Below are 22,050 nucleotides of genomic sequence, written 5' to 3'. Positions count from 1 at the left end.
CGAAAAGTGGTTATACATCATGTCACTCGGAATACTTCGGTGCTCTTAGTCATAGAAGTTTAAAATGCGGACTGATATAGGGCCTCATTACACTCTCTAGTGCTGTTGTAAATAAAGAAAATGTTTGCGATTGGGGTAAACACGTTTGAAATGAAACAATAAATATTTCCAAACATTGAGTTGAGAGTTTTAGCAAGATTTGTGTGAAGTTCGCAGATAAACTCGGACAATAAACTCTAATATAAGCATGAAATGACCGAACTAGGGCCATTAAACTGGCTTTTCAACTCGTGGTATCTGTAAGAACAATAGAAGTACCATTATAATTTGTGATAAAGGTTATAATTTTTGGTTAAATGCTGACATTTGTGTCACTGAGTAAACGTGTTGCCTGTGAAGAGACGAAGTTTGGAATTTAGTGTTAATAGTTTTCTATCTTAGTGGCTCTCGAGAAATAGCAATGCGTCAAAAAGATAATCACCAACCACTATTGAATTTAAACGATCATTGCTTGAGTTTTATTGACCATCATTTATTGGCGGTGAAATATTTGATTGTGAGTAAACGGACGTGCGAAGTGAAGAATATTGGTATAACTGAGATACAAGTGATAGTCACGAATTAGAACATGTTTTCATACTCGCTGACCTCTTACTGGACAAAAATTATGAGTAAATGAAAAAAGTATATCAGGTAGTAGTAGTAGTAGTAAATTAAGTAAGTACAGTAAAAGTAGTAACTGTTATTGTTGTTCCTATTCTTGTCAACATATTTACACTAATAAATGCATTTAATTATATGTTTATTTGTTGACGAATTATGGGCGTTTTAATTTTGATGATGGAGCTTTATTGAAACACAGTTTGGGACATTAAACGTATCTTTGAATATGGTCTAAATAATAAAACTATTTGTCTTTGCATTGTATAATGTGCCGTTGTATAAGCGGATCTAATTTAGTCTGCTCCAAAGGGACACAATTGCGATTTAATATCAAACGATACTTTTGCGTCCATAATTAATACCTGTATTTATCTACCTTTACCTAACCTGTCTGTCATAACAATTTGCCTGTGACACTTCCGTTGAAAGCTAATTATATAAATCGCATTAACGTATTATTTCCAATAATTTGTTATAAATTGTGAATAAATTAAGACTGATTTAACATTTTTTACTCTGAATGTAACGACAATGCATACATACTTGTAATGTATTTGTTCAAAGTTTGTCGAAAAAGTGTCATTGATTCTAAAGCATAATATATAGTTTATATTTCAACAAGCTACATATCACTGATTTATAAGAAATTAAAAAAAATATCGGTTCGTTCATTGATAATTAGAAACCGAAATAGGTAAAATAATGTAGCGGTTGTTACTCTTTTAAAGGGGCCTTTTCACAGATTTTGACATTTTTTAACTTATTCATTAAATGCTTTATATCGATAAATGTAAACATTGGATCGTAAAAGCTCCAGTAAAAAATCAAGAATAAAATTAAAAAAAGGAAAAGAACATTATCCGGACCAGGTTTCGAACCAGTGACCCCTGGAGTCCTGCCAGAGTCCTGAAGTAAAAACGCTTTATCCTACTGAGCTATTCCGCCGTGTACACATGCTGTACGTATTTTATACCTTATATAAGCAATCTTCGTAGTTTCACAAAATTTAACGACAAAAACAGAACTCTCCAAATTATTCAATCGTTTCGCGTTGCAACGCTTTATAATTTTTAGGTTTTAAAATCGTCAAAAGATGCATATAATGGCTTTATTAGACCATGGTAAATGTTCAGTATTACTGTTTCCTCACAAATATCATAACTAAAACGAAAATTTGCAAATCTGAAACAACTTTTTTCAATTTTGTCAATTTACCAAAGCGTGAAAAGATCCCTTTAATAGACAATCGAACGCACGTATGTTACTCAGGTAGCGTTTAACATACAATCTAAACTGTTTAAGCTTGGGTTATCCCGCGGATTTAATTGGGCTCACAGAGGTCCAAGGCTCCAATCCCGGTGAGGTAATATTTTTTATTCAACCTTTTTTCTTGCTACACTTGTTAGTTAATACTATCATAAATATTTTATATTGGATAATGATATATTTTAATGTAATATTAAACATTACGATCCTCTGGAGACAAGTTATATTAAATGGCATGTTCGCGGCACTGTTATAATTCAAATGTGTTTCAATCTAATTTAAATCATAACATAATTACACTATACTTTCACATACCAGCATGTTTCTTTTGTATTAATCTAAATTTATTGTCGTGCTGTAATTTAAACTAAACATTTATATCGGTCGTGAGTCTTTTTAAATACGTAAATGACCATGTGCCACGCGCTCAGGTCTTTTGTGTCCGTCAGCGAACGTTAACCCATTTATGCCTAGTGGACTCTCCCATCCTTCTAAATTGGATCAATTTATTTCCAAAATAAGGGATGTCTTGTATATTTATTTCTATATTTAGAATATTTCTTACGGAAATTTATTTAAGCAAACATCACAGACCCAGATGAGACGCCGCATCATGCGGCGTCTCATCTGGGTCTACGCTGTTTGCCAATGCCTTTTTATAGACGCTAGGCATCAATGGGTTTAGCTCCTAAAAGGTGTATTGTTCCTATATATTTATGGACTAGAAATGGACCAGACGGCAAACAACCTCTTTGGAATTTTTCTTTAAAAAACGTTACAATAAAACACTGTAGTTACCTTTAGTAAAAGCTTTATTGTTGGTTCAACGTATAGAGCGGTATTAAGGTAGAATATATGTCATTTTAACAACCTTCGTTACTATTTTACAGTTACATATTTTAAAATATTTTAGTAAAAGAGATTTTTTTTTATATCGTACATTTACCTTTGTACCGATTTTTCGTGTGAATTTACTTAACTTTTTTTTCCGAATTTTTGGAATTTCACAAATGGTTTGTTGCAGTATAAGCCACACTTATTTTCCGCCTGTGTTAATAGAAAGCAAGTCGCAGGTCGTGAATAGAATCTGCGTTGTTGTCTACGTTTTTCGATGGCTACATTATTTTGCGAAGTTCGCTCCTGTTATCATCATGCCAAGTGCTGCTTCATTCTGAGTAATACGCTGCGTTTATCACCTCTTCCGGTATTCTGCGACGTGCTCTGCATTTACAAATCGCTACTTTATTCTGCCTTTTTTTCTCCGTGATTATCAATTGCTACGTTGTTCTGCGTTATTTTCTACATTTATCAAGTGCTACGTTGTTAAGCGTCATTCTCTAAGTTTATCAATCGCTACGCTATTCTGCGTGATTTTCTACGTGTGTCAAAGTGGTTGCTTCTTTATTCTGCGTAAGCCTTTACGTTTAACAATTGCTTCGTTACTCTTTGTATATTTCTGAGTTTATCAAATGCTTCTTTATCCTGTGCTATTCTCTAAGTTTATACATAGCTAAGATATTGTGTCTATTTCTCTTCTGTGTTTATCGACAACGATTCACCACGCATATTGCGATTATTTGTGTCGTTTTCTGTGAAAATTGGGCAAAATGCATGTGTGTAAAGTGTCGTCCCATATTAGCCTGTGCAGTCCGCACAGGCTACTCAGGGACGACATTTTCCGCTTTAATGGTATTTTTCGTTTAAAGGAAGTCCCTTTTTTTACCGAAAATCTAGTTTACCGGTAAGCGAAAAGTGTCGTCCCTGATTAGCCTGTGCGGACTGCACATGCACTAAGCCCAGTTTTCTCAGAACGCGACTCATTTGATTCATGTTCTGCATAAATCAATCAACGCTACGACACACTGAAGTAAATTGTGAACGGTAGCATAGCCCGGCAATAACACTACGTAGCTCAACGAGGGAAAGCGTAGAACAAATGATGACAGAACGTAATTTAATGAAATACATGCATTATCATACGCTCTACCCGGTGCAAAATAACTTTCGTTGTTTCCATTTCAATTTACTAACCACACAAATCTGGTTCACACAAAATAGTTTAGTTTGCGATGTCCCTGATGCCATAACATTTTCCTACATGGTATTTATGAAATAAACACGAGTAAGACATTGTGCATATTTAGCATTACAAAGCAACGAGACGTTGTTTTCAAAAGCCACTTCCTTGCTTTAGGAACGCTTACAGCGAGCCGTTCCAGAAGTTAAGCCCGCTACCACAACAACCGAGGGCAAAGTCAACGCCTACTTTTGCCGGCAAAACGTTCGTCATCGTCGCTACAGCATAACTTTCCTCGAAGCCTTTGAAATGACAGTGGTAATGGCCCGTAGGCTCATTTTTACAGACGTTTAAAAACTGTATCGCTTTCTGTAAATAGATCAGGTTTCGTAAAAATAATAACGCGTTTTTAAGCGATGCGCGTCCCAGATGGTTTTAAGATTATGATTATTAAGCTTGCGTTGCAATTCGTATAGTGATATCATAAACGTTGATATGGTAGTCACCATTTTATTTACGATTTTGTTTATTTTTCCTGCATGTGACTCAACATCCATTTGATTGTAAATTACCAATGGATTACTCTCTACGTATATTTGGACGGGTATTATACATGTACTTGTATATCTATACTTAACATCGAGCTTTTCCAATATTGTTTAAACTGTTCACCAGATTATAACTATACACCACTAAAACAATTCCGCCTAACTGGGTACATATTTACAGCACACAATTTCAAACAATGAACTTTTCAAACAACCTGTCAAAGATGTAGTTTCGTCATGATCCATGCTTGTATGATCCTTATTAAAACTCGTTTGAAATAAAATATTGTTGAGTGCCGTTTTAATTATTAAGAAAATAAATCAAAAGTAAATGTAAAACGTGTCAAAACTATTACATAGTGTATGTTTACAGCAGGTAGAATATATTCAAACAATCACATTTTGTTATTAAAAAAGGATGTACAAAGAGATGCCGAGCTAGCATGGTTTTATTATACTTTATCAATTTCATTTTTAATGAAATTTAAATAATTTATTATCCTATATTTATAACGTAATACAAAACTAGATAACTGGCCTACGTTCGAAAAATTCCGGATATTTTGGACAGGTTCGTTTGCAATTTACTTAGATTGGCAAAAATAGTACTGAGATAAATGCGCATATTAACGGAAGATGTAAACGTTGACAGCGGTTTGCTATCACCGTATTAAACTTGACTATTATACTTTTTTCCGAACATTGTATTTCAATAAAGCAAATGTATAGTCTGATATATGTTTGCAGTTATCAAAAATTGTACTTTATTTTTGCGTACGCAGATCAGTGGCGGTGATTTGGTAAACCGTAGTAGTTCAGCTATTGGCTCTGATAACAGGGTATTAAAATTATATGTACGCAAGCGTACTTCTAAATCACTGTTACAAAACATAAGACCAATCATAATATATCTAATGAGTTGAACGTATGTGTCTGGGGTTCTGTCGGATACACCGAGGTGGTTGCGATTACACTGATCGAGATTCTATTTCAACTAAATCGAGATCATATGTACAAGCCAATTAATCTTCAATCTGATATATAAAAAGTTCAACCATTCATAACGCGTAAGCCCCGTTATTTGTTATTCAGAATAGATCGGTTTTCACATTGTTCGATTTTCTATACTCGTCAAAAGTTAACAGTACAAATGAAATTATAAAAAATCAATTAGATAGTAAGAAGACGTTTGAAACATAATGAGTTAAATTTTATGAACGTGTCCCGGATCATTCCGATTCATTAACGACAAAGTCCTATATATTATCGTTCGAATATCGCTAATCGACTGAACATGGAGATAAAGTTTGTTTAAACATTTTCAAGAGGAGTTTTGTTACAGATTTTGAGAAATACACCATTGATAAATACAACAGCTAACGCTGCTTTATGAACAGCCAGTATATTACATCACGATTGCGACACGAGGAAACAGCACCACGAGAAATGTGTTGTTGCCATCGTTTTCTAAATGTTGAACGAAAATGTAATCTCAATCTGTCAGGCTACAAGGATTAAGACTGTATCGTCCATTAAACCACGGTAAGTTATTAAGATTCATAAGTTTAAATTAAGATCATAATACCCGGATTATATGAATGTTCACTCCTTATTTTCATGTACACCTGCATATACTTGTGATTATTTACCACTATTCACGGAATCTCCGTCGATGTTCGGAGAGTGAAACTACCGTTGTTGTATGTTGGTATCGGCTTGATGCTTGATGCTGGGGAGGACTCTATCTATGAGGTATCTGAAGCCAATCAGGAGAAAGAAAAAGAAGCCAAACCCAGACAAGGTTGGTTGTTTACAGTATCGTATATTTGGGCCTTGCTCTGTGAAAAGGGGGTTTAATGCATGTGCGTAAAGTGTCGTCCCAATATTAGCCTGTGTAGTCCGCACATGCTAATCAGAGTCGACACTTTCCGCTTTTATGATATTTTCTGGTTAAAGAAAATATCTTTTTAGCAAAAATCAAGTGCGTGAAGTTGGCTCGCCGTTCGACGTTCGACATTAGTTCAACATTCAAATTACCGAATGTCGAGCTGGCTCGGCATTCCAGCTCGACATTCAGTTCGGCATTCGCATATAATGTTGTATGCTTATTTTTGAATGTCGAGCTGGCTCGGCATTCCAGCTCGACATTCAGTTCGGCATTCGCAATTAGTGTTGTATGCTTATTTTCGAATGTCGAGCTGGCTCGGCATTCCAGCTCGACATTCAGTTCGGCATTCGCATACAGTGTTGTATGCTTATTTTCGAATGTCGAGCTGGCTCGGCATTCCAGCGGGACATTCAGTTCGACATTCGGAGAAAGTGTTGAATAATACTTTTTGAATGTCGAGCTGGCTCGGCATTCCAGCTCGACATTCAGGTCGACATTCGCATATAGTGTTGTATGCTTATTTTCGAATGTCGAGCTGGCTCGGCATTCCAGCTCGACATTCAGTTCGGCATTCGCATATAATGTTGTATGCTTATTTTTGAATGTCGAGCTGGCTCGGCATTCCAGCTCGACATTCAGTTCGGCATTCGCATATAGTGTTGTATGCTTATTTTCGAATGTCGAGCTGGCTCGGCATTCCAGCTCGACATTCAGTTCGGCATTCGCAATTAGTGTTGTATGCTTATTTTCGAATGTCGAGCTGGCTCGGCATTCCAGCTCGACATTCAGTTCGGCATTCGCATACAGTGTTGTATGCTTATTTTCGAATGTCGAGCTGGCTCGGCATTCCAGCGGGACATTCAGTTCGACATTCGGAGAAAGTGTTGAATAATACTTTTTGAATGTCGAGCTGGCTCGGCATTCCAGCTCGACATTCAGGTCGACATTCGGATATAGTGTTGTACAATAATTTTTGAATGTGAAGCTGGCTCGGCATTCCAGCTCGACATTCAGTTCGGCATTCGCATATAGTGTTGTATGCTTATTTTCGAATGTCGAGCTGGCTCGGCATTCCAGCTCGACATTCAGTTCGGCATTCGCATATAGTGTTAAATGCTTATTTTCGAATGTCTAGCTGGCTCGGCATTCCAGCTCGACATTCTTTTCGGCATTCGCATACAGTGTTGTATGCTTATTTTCGAATGTCGAGCTGGCTCGGCATTCCAGGCCGACATTCAGTTCGACATTGGATATACTGTTGTACATTTTTTTTTTGAATGTCGAGCTGGCTCGGCATTCCAGCTCGACATTCAGTTCGACATTCGGATATAGTGTTGTACAATAATTTTTGAATGACGAGCTGGCTCGGCATTCCAGCTCGACATTCAGTTCGACATTTGGTGAAAGTGTTGTACAATGTTTTTTGAATGTCGAGCTGGCTCGGCATTCCAGCTCGACATTCAGTTCGGCATTCGCAAATAGTGTTGTATGCTTATTTTCGAATGTCGAGCTGGCTCGGCATTCCAGCTCGACATTCAGTTCGACATTCGGATATAGTGTTGTACAATAATTTTTGAATGACGAGCTGGCTCGGCATTCCAGCTCGACATTCAGTTCGACATTCGGATATAGTGTTGTACAATAATTTTTGAATGACGAGCTGGCTCGGCATTCCAGCTCGACATTCAGTTCGACATTCGAAGATAGTGTTGTACAATGTTTTTTGAATGTCGAGCTGGCTCGGCATTCCAGCTCGACATTCAGTTCGGCATTCGCAAATAGTGTTGTATGCTTATTTTTGAATGACGTGCTGGCTCGGCATTCCAGCTCGACATTCAGTTCGACATTCGGAGGAAGTGTTGTACAATAATTTTTTAATGACGAGCTGGCTCGGCATTCCAGCTCGACATTCAGTTCGACATTCGGATATAAAGTTGTACAATAATTTTTGAATGACGAGCTGGCTCGGCATTCCAGCTCGACATTCAGTTCGACATTCGGATATAGTGTTGTACAATAATTTTTGAATGTGGAGCTGGCTCGGCATTCCAGCTCGACATTCAGTTCGGCATTCGCAAATAGTGTTGTATGCTTATTTACGAATGTCGAGCTGGCTCGGCATTCCAGCTCGACATTCAGTTCGGCATTCGCATATAGTGTTGTATGCTTATTTTCGAATGTCGAGCTTGCTCGGCATTCCAGCTCGACATTCCGTTCGGCATTCGCATACAGTGTTGTATGCTTATTTTCGAATGTCGAGCTGGCTCGGCATTCCAGCTCGACATTCAGTTCGACATTCGAAGATAGTGTTGTACAATGTTTTTTGAATGTCGAGCTGGCTCGGTATTCCAGCTCGACATTCAGTTCGGCATTCGCAAATAGTGTTGTATGCTTATTTTTGAATGACGAGCTGGCTCGGCATTCCAGCTCGACATTCAGCTCGACATTCGGATATAAAGTTGTACAATAATTTTTGAATGACGAGCTGGCTCGGCATTCCAGCTCGACATTCAGTTCGACATTCGGATATAGTGTTGTACAATAATTTTTGAATGACGAGCTGGCTCGGCATTCCAGCTCGACATTCAGTTCGGCATTCGCAAATAGTGTTGTATGCTTATTTTCGAATGTCGAGCTGGCTCGGCATTCCAGCTCAACATTCAGTTCGGCATTCGCATATAGTGTTGTATGTTTATTTTCGAATATCGAGCTGGCTCGGCATTCCAGCTCGACATTCAGTTCGGCATTCGCATATAGTATTGTATGCTTATTTTCGAATGTCGAGCTGGCTCGGCATTACAGCTCGACATTCAGTTCGGCATTCGCATACAGTGTTGTATGCTTATTTTCGAATGTCGAGATGGCTCGGCATTCCAGCTCGACATTCAGTTCGACATTGGGATATAATGTTGAACATTTTTTTTGAATGTCGAGCTGGCTCGGCTTTCCAGCTCGACAGTCAGTTCGACATTCGAATATAGTGTTGTACAATAATTTTTAAATGTCGAGCTGACCGGTCGACCAACCGAATACCGATGGACGACCGACGGACGGGGGAGGGAAAACCGATGGACGACCGACAGAAAGATAAGGGACGACCGATGGACGACCGATTGGCGACCGATGGACGACCGATGGATGGGAGAGGGATAACCGATGGACGACCGACATAAAGATAAGGGACGACCGATGGATGATCAACGGACGGACAAGGGCAGACAATGAACGACCGATGGACGGCCAGCAATTGGACTAGGGACGACCGATGGACGGCCGATTGACGCCCGATGGACGGCCGACAGTTGGCCGAGCGACGACCGATGGACGACCGATGGACGACCGATGGACGACCGTTGGACGACCGATGGACGACCGATGGACGACCAATCGTTGGACCAGGGACGACCATCGGTCGGCCATCGGTCGGACGTCGGACGTCCATCGGTTGTCCATCGGTCGTCCATCGGTCGTTCTTCGGTCGTCCTTCGGTCGTCCATCCGTCGTCCATCGGTCATCAATGGGTCGTCCATCAGTCGTCCATCGGTCGCCCATCGGTCGTCCATCGGTCGTCCATCGGTCGTCCCTTATCTTTCTGTCGGTCGTCCATCGGTTATCCCTCTCCCGTCCATTGGTCGTCCATCGGTCGTCCATCGGTCGCCAATCGGTTGTCCATCGGTCGTCCCTTATCTTTCTGTCGGTCGTCCATCGGTCGTCCTTCGGTCGTCCTTCGGTCGTCCATCCGTCGTCCATCGGTCGTCCATCGGTCATCGATGGGTCGTCTATCGGTCGTCCATCGGTCGTCCATCGGTCGTCCATCGGTCGCCAATCGGTTGTCCATCGGTCGTCCCTTATCCTTCTGTCGGTCGTCCATCGGTTATCCCTCTCCCGTCCAACGGTCGTCCATCGGTCTTCGGTTGGTCGTCCATCGGTCAGCTCGCCATTGAAAAATTATTGTACAACACTATATCCGAATGTCGAACTGAATGTCGAGCTGGAATGCCGAGCCAGCACGACATTATAAAAAAAAATGTACAACAGTATATCCGAATGTCGAACTGAATGTCGAGCTGGAATGCCGAGCCAGCTCGACATTATAAAAAAAATGTACAACAGTATATCCGAATTTCGAACTGAATGTCGAGCTGGAATGCCGAGCCAGCTCGTCATTCAAAAATAAGCATACAACACTATTTGCGAATGCCGAACTGAATGTCGAGCTGGAATGCCGAGCCAGCTTGACATTCAAAAATCATTTTACAACACTATCTCCGAATGTCGAACTGAATGTCGAGCTGGAATGCCGAGCCAGCTCGTCATTCAAAAATTATTGTACAACACTATATCCGAATGTCGAACTGAATGTCGAGCTGGAATGCCGAGCCAGCTCGTCATTCAAAAATTATTGTACAACACTTTCTCCGAATGTTGAACTGAATGTCGAGCTGGAATGCCGAGCCAGCTCGACATTCAAAAATTATTGTACAACACTATATCCGAATGTCGAACTGAATGTCGAGCTGGAATGCCGAGCCAGCTCATCATTCAAAAATTATTGTACAACACTATATCCGAATGTCGAACTGAATGTCGAGCTGGAATGCCGAGCCAGCTCGGCATTCAAAAATAAGCATACAACACTATTTGTGAATGCCGAACTGAATGTCGAGCTGGAATGCCGAGCCAGCTTGACATTCAAAAATCATTTTACAACACTATCTCCGAATGTCGAACTGAATGTCGAGCTGGAATGCCGAGCCAGCTCGTCATTCAAAAATTATTGTACAACACTATATCCGAATGTCGAACTGAATGTCGAGCTGGAATGCCGAGCCAGCTCGTCATTCAAAAATTATTGTACAACACTTTCTCCGAATGTTGAACTGAATGTCGAGCTGGAATGCCGAGCCAGCTCGACATTCAAAAATTATTGTACAACACTATATCCGAATGTCGAACTGAATGTCGAGCTGGAATGCCGAGCCAGCTCGTCATTCAAAAATTATTGTACAACACTATATCCGAATGTCGAACTGAATGTCGAGCTGGAATGCCGAGCCAGCTCGACATTCGAAAATAAGCATACAACACTATTTGCGAATGCCGAACTGAATGTCGAGCTGGAATGCCGAGCCAGCTCGACATTCAAAAAAAATTGTACAACACTATATCCGAATGTCGAACTGAATGTCGAGCTGGAATGCCGAGCCAGCTCGTCATTCAAAAATTATTGAACAATATTATCTCCGAATGTCGAACTGAATGTCGAGCTGGAATGCCGAGCCAGCTCGACATTCGAAAATAAGCATACAACACTATTTGCGAATGCCGAACTGAATGTCGAGCTGGAATGCCGAGCCAGCTCCACTTTCAAAAATTATTGTACAACACTATATCCGAATGTCGAACTGAATGTCGAGCTGGAATGCCGAGCCAGCTCGTCATTAAAATAATTATTGTACAACACTTTCTCCGAATGTCGAACTGAATGTCGAGCTGGAATGCCGAGCCAGCTCGTCATTCAAAAATAAGCATACAACACTATTTGCGAATGCCGAACTGAATGTCGAGCTGGAATGCCGAGCCAGCTCAACATTCAAAAATCATTGTACAACACTATCTCCGAATGTCGAACTGAATGTCGAGCTTGAATGCCGAGCCAGCTCGTCATTCAAAAATTATTGTACAACACTATATCCGAATGTCGAACTGAATGTCGAGCTGGAATGCCGAGCCAGCTCGTCATTCAAAAATTATTGTACAACACTATAACCGAATGTCGAACTGAATGTCGAGCTGGAATGCCGAGCCAGCTCGACATTCAAAAAAAAAAGTGTACAACACTATATACAAATGTCGAAATGAATGTCGAGCTGGAATGCCGAGCCAGCTCGACACACGAAAATAAGCATACAATACTATATTCGAATACCGAACTGAATGTCGAGCTGGAATGCCGAGCCAGCTCGACATTCGAAAATAAGCATACAACACTATTTGCGAATGCCGAACTGAATGTCGAGCTGGAATGCCGAGCCAGCTCCACTTTCAAAAATTATTGTACAACACTATATCCGAATGTCAAACTGAATGTCGAGCTGGAATGCCGAGCCAGCTCGTCATTCAAAAATTATTGTACAACTTTATATCCGAATGTCGAGCTGAATGTCGAGCTGGAATGCCGAGCCAGCTCGTCATTAAAAGATTATTGTACAACACTTTCTCCGAATGTCGAACTGAATGTCGAGCTGGAATGCCGAGCCAGCTCGACATTCAAAAATAAGCATACAACACTATTTGCGAATGCCGAACTGAATGTCGAGCTGGAATGCCGAGCCAGCTCGACATTAAAAAATCATTGTACAACACTATCTCCGAATGTCGAACTGAATGTCGAGCTGGAATGCCGAGCCAGCTCGTCATTCAAAAATTATTGTACAACACTATATCCGAATGTCGAACTGAATGTCGAGCTGGAATGCCGAGCCAGCTCGACATTCCAAAATAAGCATACAAAACTATTTGCGAATGCCGAACTGAATGTCGAGCTGGAATGCCGAGCCAGCTCGTCATTCAAAAAAAAATGTACAACACTTTCTCCGAATGTCGAACTGAATGTCGAGCTGGAATGTCGAGCCAGCTCGACATTCAAAAATTATTGTACAACACTATATCCGAATGTCGAACTGAATGTCGAGCTGGAATGCCGAGCCAGTTCGACATTCGAAAATAAGCATACAACACTATATGCGAATGCCGAACTGAATGTCGAGCTGGAATGCCGAGCCAGCTCGACATTCGAAAATAAGCATGCAACACTATTTGCGAATGCAGAACTGAATGTCGAGCTGGAATGCCGAGCCAGCTCGACATTCAAAAATTATTGTACAACACCATATCCGAATGTCGAACTGAATGTCGAGCTGGAATGCCGAGCCAGCTCGACATTCAAAAATAAGCATACAACACTATTTGCGAATGCCGAACTGAATGTCGAGCTGGAATGCCGAGCCAGCTCGTCATTCAAAAAAATTGTACAACACTTTCTCCGAATGTCGAACTGAATGTCGAGCTGGAATGCCGAGCCAGCTCGTCATTCAAAAATTATTGTACAACACTATATCCAAATGTCGAACTGAATGTCGAGCTGAAATGCTGAGCCAACTCGTCATTCAAAAATTATTGAACAACACTTTCTCCGAATGTCGAACTGAATGTCGAGCTGGAATGCCGAGTCAGCTCGTCATTCAAAAATTATTGAACAACATTATTTCCGAGTGTCGAACTGAATGTCGAGCTGGAATGCCGAGCCAGCTCGACATTCGAAAATAAGCATACAACACTATTTGCGAATGCCGAACTGAATGTCGAGCTGGAATGCCGAGCCAGCTCGACATTCAAAGAAAAATTGTACAACACTATATCCAAATGTCGAACTGAATGTCGAGCTGGAATGCCGAGCCAGCTCGACATTCGAAAATAAGCATACAACACTGTATGCGAATGCCGAACTGAATGTCGAGCTGGAATGCCGAGCCAGCTCGACATTCAAAAATAAGCATACAACATTATATGCGAATGCCGAACTGAATGTCGAGCTGGAATGCCGAGCCAGCTCGACATTCGGTAATTTGAATGTTGAACTAATGTCGAACGTCCAACGGCGAGCCAACTTCACGCACCTGCAAAAATCTACGTTAGGCGAAAAGTGTTGTCCCTGATAAGCCTGTGCGGAATGCACAGGCTAATCTGGAATGACATTTTACACACATGCACTACAACTCCTTTTCAAAGAGCACGGTCCATTTGTTTGTAATGACTTTGGTGGTGACTATGTCTTGACCATTGCATTTAATATACTTTATTACTTATGTCAAACAGTATTTGGCCGCGTATCTGTTTCATTTAATGCTAACTTCATCGAGTAACACATAAGTTATAAGGCATGTTCGCTGATTGGCACAGAAGGAGTTTTCAAAAGGATGCGAACTTCTGTTTTTAAGTGAACATAAGGGCATTATTAGCTCGATTGTATTGATTAATTTACAAAATGTTTTGAGAATTATTTAAATTATAATGACATAATGGTCGTATTGACAAGCCCATGAGTAGCATCGGGAAACATAACGGTGCAGAACCAAGCTTTTTCTTTTTTACTTTCTTACATGAAGTTAATTTATATAATATAATACGAATTACAATACTTATAAATGCATTTGTTACAACTTAAAACACAACTATTGCCACGTTCATATTCGATCGAAGTGCCATATAGTAATTAAACCCGTGTTTACCCTGTTTTACAGTCCGTAACGGGTTGAGTGGAGTTTACCCTTTTGTCGAACAACAACACTGCATGCTAATACTCTTTTACACAGTTGCCATGCCTGACCCTTCTCACATATCAGCCAACCCCTCCTGTCTAATAAAGACGTTGGAATAATTCAAAACCACCCAAATAGGACATAGAGATCGCAAGTGCTTTCTATGAAAATGGTGTCCGTCTTGCGACCGAGCGGTCCCGGGTTCGATCGTGTATACGCTCTTTTCAAAGACACAAAATACAGGTTCTTCTCATGATACCACATTGTCTCAATCAGCGAAATGGTTTCGATGTTATCGGTCTAAAATAAATACGTTTAAACTAAAACTGAATCGGTTGCATAATGTCTTATAGCACAAATCTTCACCCAATATTTACGTTTACATCCAACATTCTCGATCCAACCGAATCGCCCAACCCTAACTTTGTGATATTCTGAGAAAGGTAATAATAATAACTGAAAATAATAGTATACCCTCTTACATGCTTATGATTTGGATTGTCTGTGATACCAGTTTTATTAATGTGTGTGTGTGTGTGTATGTGTGTGTGTGTGTGTGTGTGTGTGTGTGTGTGTGTGTGTGTGTGTGTGTGTGTGTGTGTGTGTGTGTGTGTGTGTGTGTGTGTGTGTGTGTGTGTGTGTGTGTGTGTGTGTGTGTGTGTGTGTGTGTGTGTGTGTGTGTGTGTGTGTGTGTGTGTGTGTGTGTGTGTGTGTGTGTGTGTGTGTTGCGTATTTATTTTACTTATCCGGTACCTTTGTTTTGCGTCTCACACTTTGGCAATTAGTTCCTTGTCATATATAAAGGACCGCAAGGTATGATATTTGTTTCTCTATTTCTGATGTAGCTAAAATTAAACTTGTGAATATTCGGAGACCTCGGTGTCTGTGAAATATGAACTCGGACGGTCGAGATTCGAGGTGTGCCGAATACATTAGCATACATTTGAGCCGCGTTCTAGGAAAACTGTGCTTATTGCATCTGCGTTAAGTGTTGTCTTAGATTATCCTATGCAGTCCGCATAAGCTGGCACTTTCCGCTCCTATTGAATTATTCGTTTAAAGCAATTCTCATTTTAAAGAAAATCCAGTTAATGCGGAAAGTGTGATCGCTGATTAGCCTGTGCGGACATAATGTGAGATTAAGGAACTACCACCACGAAGTACCCAAGAAATTAGGTTAAAAACTATACTAAGTAGTGTCATGTACATGTGGCAATTTGTGCGTTTGCTTCTATACGATAATTTCATACAAATATAGCATAAACAATCCACAGGAGGGAATCCCGTTTAAAAAAAAATATATCTGATATACTAAAAAAATATATATATATATGTATATATGTGCTATACATATATATACATTTTTTATATAAAAAAACGGGATTCCCTCCTGTTAAACAATCGAGGCAATAATGTATCATGGATATCGTGTCATTTTAGCCATGTACTATTGGGCTTTATGTAAATCAAATTTTCAGCCGCTACATGTAGTAAGGGTATCAATAGCGCGCATGCGTATAGCGGAACTTCATATATATTTCATTCAAAACAATTTTACTACTTCCACAAAACCTTTTGTTCGAGCATTTGCGAGTCGGGTCGGCTAACTCTCTAACTCTGTTGACTACATACCTAAGGATCGCTGAATCGATCCCCGTCCGTGCCAAATAATTAATGGAAAGGTCACGAAATCTTTTCTATTCCCATTCTCCCCTACCCCTGATGCAAGTGATTTTTGTCAAAATAATGTTTACCGGTATATCGCTTGTTTGAATACAATGTTTATGAATTATTTCTAGAATGTACGTCGTAATAATTATCATCGTGACGATCAGTGAACAGGTCCCTTTCATACATTTCGCAGATTAATCCATTTATGCATTGTGGACTCTCCCATCCTTTAAAATTGGATAAATTTATTTTCAAAATTAGGGATGTCTAGTATATTTATTTCTATATTTAGAATATTCCTTACAGAAATTCCTTTAAGCAAACAGCGCAGACCCTGATGAGACGCCGCATCGTGTGGCGTCTCATCTGGGTCTGCGCTGTGTGCCAAGGCCTTTTTTCTAGACGCTAGGCATTAATGGGTTAAATAACGAAATAATTTGTTAATTATTTGGTTGTCTTTCTTGCCGACACCTTTTCGCACATTTTCGGATTTCGACTATAAATTATACATATCGCCGAAAAATTAAATTTCTAGACATTACTATGAAGTGTTTACATGGATATACCTGACAAAATATCGCGGAATAATTAAATAGATTATAGGACTTAAATCTCACAAATTTAAAAATGCATTACGCATAATGATGAACAATATTAACATGATTTATGCCCGGCTCTTTTTTCACTCTTTTAATAGAACGTTGCAAATGTATATATTCTAAATGTTGCGTATTTTCCCATAGAGACGTACTTTTTGCAGATAATAATTGTCCTGAAACTTAAAAAATACTTTCAACTTAATTTCATGTTAAACGTTGATTATCGATTTATGGATAAAGGTACTTAATCGTTCTGAAATCTTAACATTACCGGCTGACTGTGCATGTACATGTTTTGCGAACTGCTTTTTAAAATTAAATAGCGATTAGAGATTAACGCGAGTACATGAAATTTAATGAAAATGATCCGGTAAAATAAAGCTTAATTGATCTTCATGCGGCCGTACATGTTGATCAGCAGTGACTCTAACGTTAAGGCTTGTACAAAAAAATTTTTTTTTTGTCTGGAAAGTTAGTGTTTACTTGAGGAGTATGAATTTTCGTGATAAATCGCCCATGACCGGTGCAATAATAATAACCATATCTTCCGAAAACCGTCATTATGCTATTTATATTCATTACACTCATCATAATCTTTTTCTTCTTCTTTGTCATCAGAATCAACATTATCATTATCATAGCCATACCCAACATTAATATAATGATAATCACCGTGATTATGATTTGATCATCGTCCTACAACATCCAACTTAATCCCAACATCATCATTTTCATCAGCAGCAACAGCAGCAACAACGCAAAAAAAACAAAATAAGTGTTACCTTACACCATAATCGTCCCAAACACAACAGTAGCTCGAATTCATCGCAGTAATTACCATTTCATCCTCGCTCGTTGTGCTGGTTGCAATAAGTAAGAAGCATTCTCTTCTGTGTCATTGTTGTACAAATGAGTCGCGTTCTGAGAAAACTGGGCTTAATGCATGTGCGTAGTGTCGTCTCAGATTAGTTTGTGCAGTCCACACAGGCTAATCAAGGACGACACGTTCCGCCTAAATTGGATTTTTGCCAAGAAGAGACTTCATTTAAACGAAAAATGCCATTAAAGCACAGGCTAATCTGGGACGACCCTTTACGCACATGCATTATGCCCAGTTTTCTCAGAACACGACACAAATCATCGCGTTTATTCTTTATCATGCATTCGTTTCATACTTAATCAATAGTAGAAATACCGAATGATCAATCGCATAAAAAAGATTATGGGATTTTAACTTTAAGATGTATGTGGTATTGAGATAATATCGTGATTAATCATACGCTAAAATTAATCAAATGTGATATTGGAAAAAGACACGCATGTGTCTGTCACGTCAGTGTTTGGTTTCAATAACAGAACAAAATTGATTAAATGAAGTCGTGCAACCAAAGTGACAAAGTGACATTGTGGCATGCATGAAATAATAAACAACTATGTTATCATGAAACACGTACATTTTCCGTACAAAACACAATCTTTTATTCAAATATATCAATATTTAAGTATTTCGTAATTGTTGAAAATATCGGCTTTAATATGGTGTCTGCATTACATTCACAACGTCAAAGTCCACGTGAGGTATGTAAAAAATCTTTCTAGTAATTATAACAAGTGTATACAAAGTCCTACCGATATGCATATTAAAGTGAAGCTTTCTCGTTCAAGCGTAAACACTTGGTAAAATTATAACTGTATTATAAGACGACCGTATACCAAATCGTGTGACCAAAGAAAACTGTATACATTCGGGCCTTTGTGGAACAATCCTCGTGTAGTACGTAAGAAACCAAGAATTATTTATCACCGGCCTAATTGAAACTTCTGTTATGCGTCGGCGTCAATAAAAGAGACCAGTTCACTGCTACAAAAAGTCAAAAGGTTGTTTCTAAATCACAACCGACAAATAAATACATTAAATTCATAGTTGTTATGTGGAAAGTGTTGTAATTACGTGTAAATCGACCTAACTTATCCGCGTTAGAGACATTGGCTTGCCAAGTATAATACATTTTCGTCTGCAAAACGTTTTGTTTAAAAATCGTTCATGGCTTGACAATGAACGCCGGTTCATCTTAAAGAGCGCAATTTGTTGAACAATGAGGAGTGTTACAATAGAATATCGTTTTACGTACGCGTGTGCTATTGATGTGCATTTAAATTGAATTTAAAATCCAGCACAGAGATGTACATGATAGCGATAATTGTTACAAACATCTACATGTTGTCCACGGTCGCAACGATGACATTTATATTGTTATCTATTGTTTTAATTGATCTTTTGATCGTTAATCCTCAATTAAACAGTCTTGATTTAAACGAGCAGACCATTGGTGGGCTAAATACCATACACTACTGATTTTAACGTTTGATTCCGTTTATGACAAACAGCGCTTAATGGATTCCAATTTGTTAAACTGAATTTAATTTGATTTTCCCCATACATCTGATAGACGATCATTTAACTGCATTTATCGACTATTATGCAGAGATATACAAGCTCTTAGTGTTGAGCATTCTTAGCGATATGAAATAAATTGAAAAATTGATAGCGTTTCATTTTGAACTCTTTGAAGTGGGCAATTGGTAAAGAAACGGGACTTATATACGCAAAGAAACACATGCAGGATTTTTACAATCAACGCTCAATGAAATATAAGATATATTGAAAGATGATAGTGTGTTGTGGAAATGGATTTCGTGCTTTCCAAAGGTTCCATTTATAGCAAATTGCCATTAACACGCACTTTAACTATTGGATACAATAATTTGAAGAAGCGACTTATTGTTTAAACAATTCTAAAAGTTAACGTTTAACATATTGAAAGATAAGTGTTATAGCGGTTGAATTTTACATAAAAGAATACATTTTAATCGATTAAAACAATGGCGGAACAAGAAAACAAGGTTGGATTTGTTAAAACTATACGGATGCAAGGGAACTATTTCCCGGATGATTCGGAGATCACAACCACTCAACCAAGCATTCCTAAACTGCCTGTCAGACCGGTAAGAGTATGAGAGTTGCGCATGTGTTGGTGCCTCGAAGGAGTCGCCTTTATCGCAAATAATTTTTTTAACGAGTAGCAAATTCTGAGCATCTTTCTTTTTCATTTGTCCAATTTGTGACAAACACATATTGTGTAAATGCCTTTTGTGAACAGCTATATAAGGTGCTGCTGCTGATGCGGCCGCTGTTTCTGATTATCATACTACTATAGTTCGAACGGTTGATTCTTCTCCTACAACTACTACATTTACTACAATTACAAATAACTATCTACCCCAAGACAGTGTGTGTTGGTGAACTGACCGCCGTGGTATGACTGAAATAATGTTGATAACGGCGAAAAACAACAAAAAACATCCAACTATGACTACTTCTACTACTGCTATTGCCACAACCACAACTAGAGACACTTGCATCCCTCAACCACAACAACACTACCACATTAATAATATACGCTTTGACAAACTTTATTTGAAGGCGAAACGTTTTATTAGCCCACATATTTAAAGTCGTTTATGAATAATGTAAACTCGCAGCTGAACTTAATTTAGACCTAGCGCCACACTAGTATATAACAACATGTTCCAGAACGCGCTAGAGCAGCATGATAAAAAACATAACGGTGGAAATTGGCGAGGACTTGGTTGTAGCAAGTTAAATATCCCCTGACCATGCCCTATTCTTTCATTTCAGATGTCGCATACAGTTCTTCCGGTCTCACCGCCGCCGATCCCCAAGCGTCTCGTAAAGACAGCGCTCCATCAGGCGGTCTTGGACGGGCGTCTGCACCAGGCGCGCCTCCTCGTGGAGAAACATGGCGTCAGCGTCAACGTGAAAGACGTCTACGGCAGGACGCCACTCATGCTGACGTCAATGATCGACGACGAGCCGGGCTCAAAGATGGCGAAGATTTTCGTTTTCGCCGGTGCTAATCTGAGCATTCGGGATAATATGGGTCGAACGGCCCTGGCCATGGCGTGCGTGTCGGGTAAAGAGAAAATCGTCGATGAAATCCTTAGGACAGATATTCTGTACATTAACGATGGTGATAACGACGGTAACACTCCGCTGCACCACGCCGCAGCCAGCGGCAATCCGAATATCGTGAAATTACTCAGCGAGCTGTTCGTTAAATTTGGACTGGACATTGACACACGGAACAAGCTGGGCTACACCGCACTATTGGTAGCCTGCAGGAACGGACACTTCGTCTCTGCACACCATCTCCTGATCCACGGTCAGGCTTCACCAGCCCTGAGGGACGAGGAAACCTATTTGAACGCTAACGAGTGGACACAGAAGAGCTCCCACCACGTGCCGGTTCCGGCCAGGCGCATGGTGGCTCCCCCGAGCGCGCCGGCATTTTCGCGGGAAATGACTATGTACCAAAGATCGCTTACCCCAGTGTGTCGACACACGGTGCCCTTTAATTTGCTCAACTCCTGGGCGAACCGAAGTGATAGCTTCGATGTTGTCCGAGGGGAGACGGTCTACGAAGGCAAAGACGCCAGACAGATGGTCCTGAACGACATCAGTAACGCGGAGACGCACGGTTGGGCTCGAAAGCACAAGCCCGAGAAAATCGTGCACCCACCGACCGCCAAGTTGTTGGCGCTCTCTCGACGACGGACGAAATCGGCGCTTCCGCCGGATATGAATACAATTTTCCGGATGTATTCGGATCAGTACCAGCCCGACTGGCGGAAGGACAAGATCACGCTGCACTCCCCGACCACTGACAAAATGCCGACCATTATACGCTCGCGTCCGTCGGTGACTGTTGGTAGCTAGAGACGTCTGACGAAACGCGAACTTGTGTGGCACGTGTGCGACTGTTCTGAACATTTGTGCTCAACACTACCTTCAAATATGTATTCGAGGTGGAATCTTCAAATGGTTTTGGTACCATCTGGTTATGATTCTTTTGACTTCTTAAGTAATTTAATGCAGTATCGGTTATTATACATGTATATCGAAAGTATTTACTTTTTGTCAATTATTATGAACAAAATTGTCCGATTACATGCGACTTCTGATACCCGAACGTGCTTGTAACCTTTCACTATGTGT

The 22,050-nt window shown here is 40.0% G+C and overlaps 1 protein-coding gene across 3 annotated transcripts; it reads left to right on the top strand.

Moving 5' to 3' along the window:
- Positions 1 to 5,728: 5,728 nt before the first annotated feature.
- Positions 5,729 to 21,776, top strand: LOC127861518 (ankyrin repeat and SAM domain-containing protein 3-like). 3 transcript variants are annotated; one of them, XM_052400078.1, is made up of 2 exons: positions 5,729 to 6,036; positions 20,674 to 21,776. In XM_052400078.1, exon 2 carries the CDS (start codon positions 20,674 to 20,676, stop codon positions 21,769 to 21,771), a length of 1,098 nt encoding a protein of 365 aa, XP_052256038.1. In that variant the 5' UTR covers positions 5,729 to 6,036; the 3' UTR covers positions 21,772 to 21,776. The 3 variants fall into 3 exon arrangements, with proteins under 3 accessions (XP_052256038.1, XP_052256037.1, XP_052256036.1); XM_052400077.1 differs by lacking the exon at positions 5,729 to 6,036 and adding an exon at positions 6,081 to 6,295; XM_052400076.1 differs by lacking the exon at positions 5,729 to 6,036 and adding an exon at positions 18,930 to 19,979.
- The last annotated feature ends 274 nt before the right edge of the window (positions 21,777 to 22,050 follow it).

This window comes from Dreissena polymorpha, chromosome 16 (genome assembly GCF_020536995.1).
Source record: "Dreissena polymorpha isolate Duluth1 chromosome 16, UMN_Dpol_1.0, whole genome shotgun sequence".
Lineage (NCBI taxonomy): Eukaryota > Metazoa > Mollusca > Bivalvia > Myida > Dreissenidae > Dreissena > Dreissena polymorpha.
The sequence above is the reverse complement of the archived record's forward strand: the minus strand, read 5'-3'. Positions and strand labels throughout refer to the sequence as shown.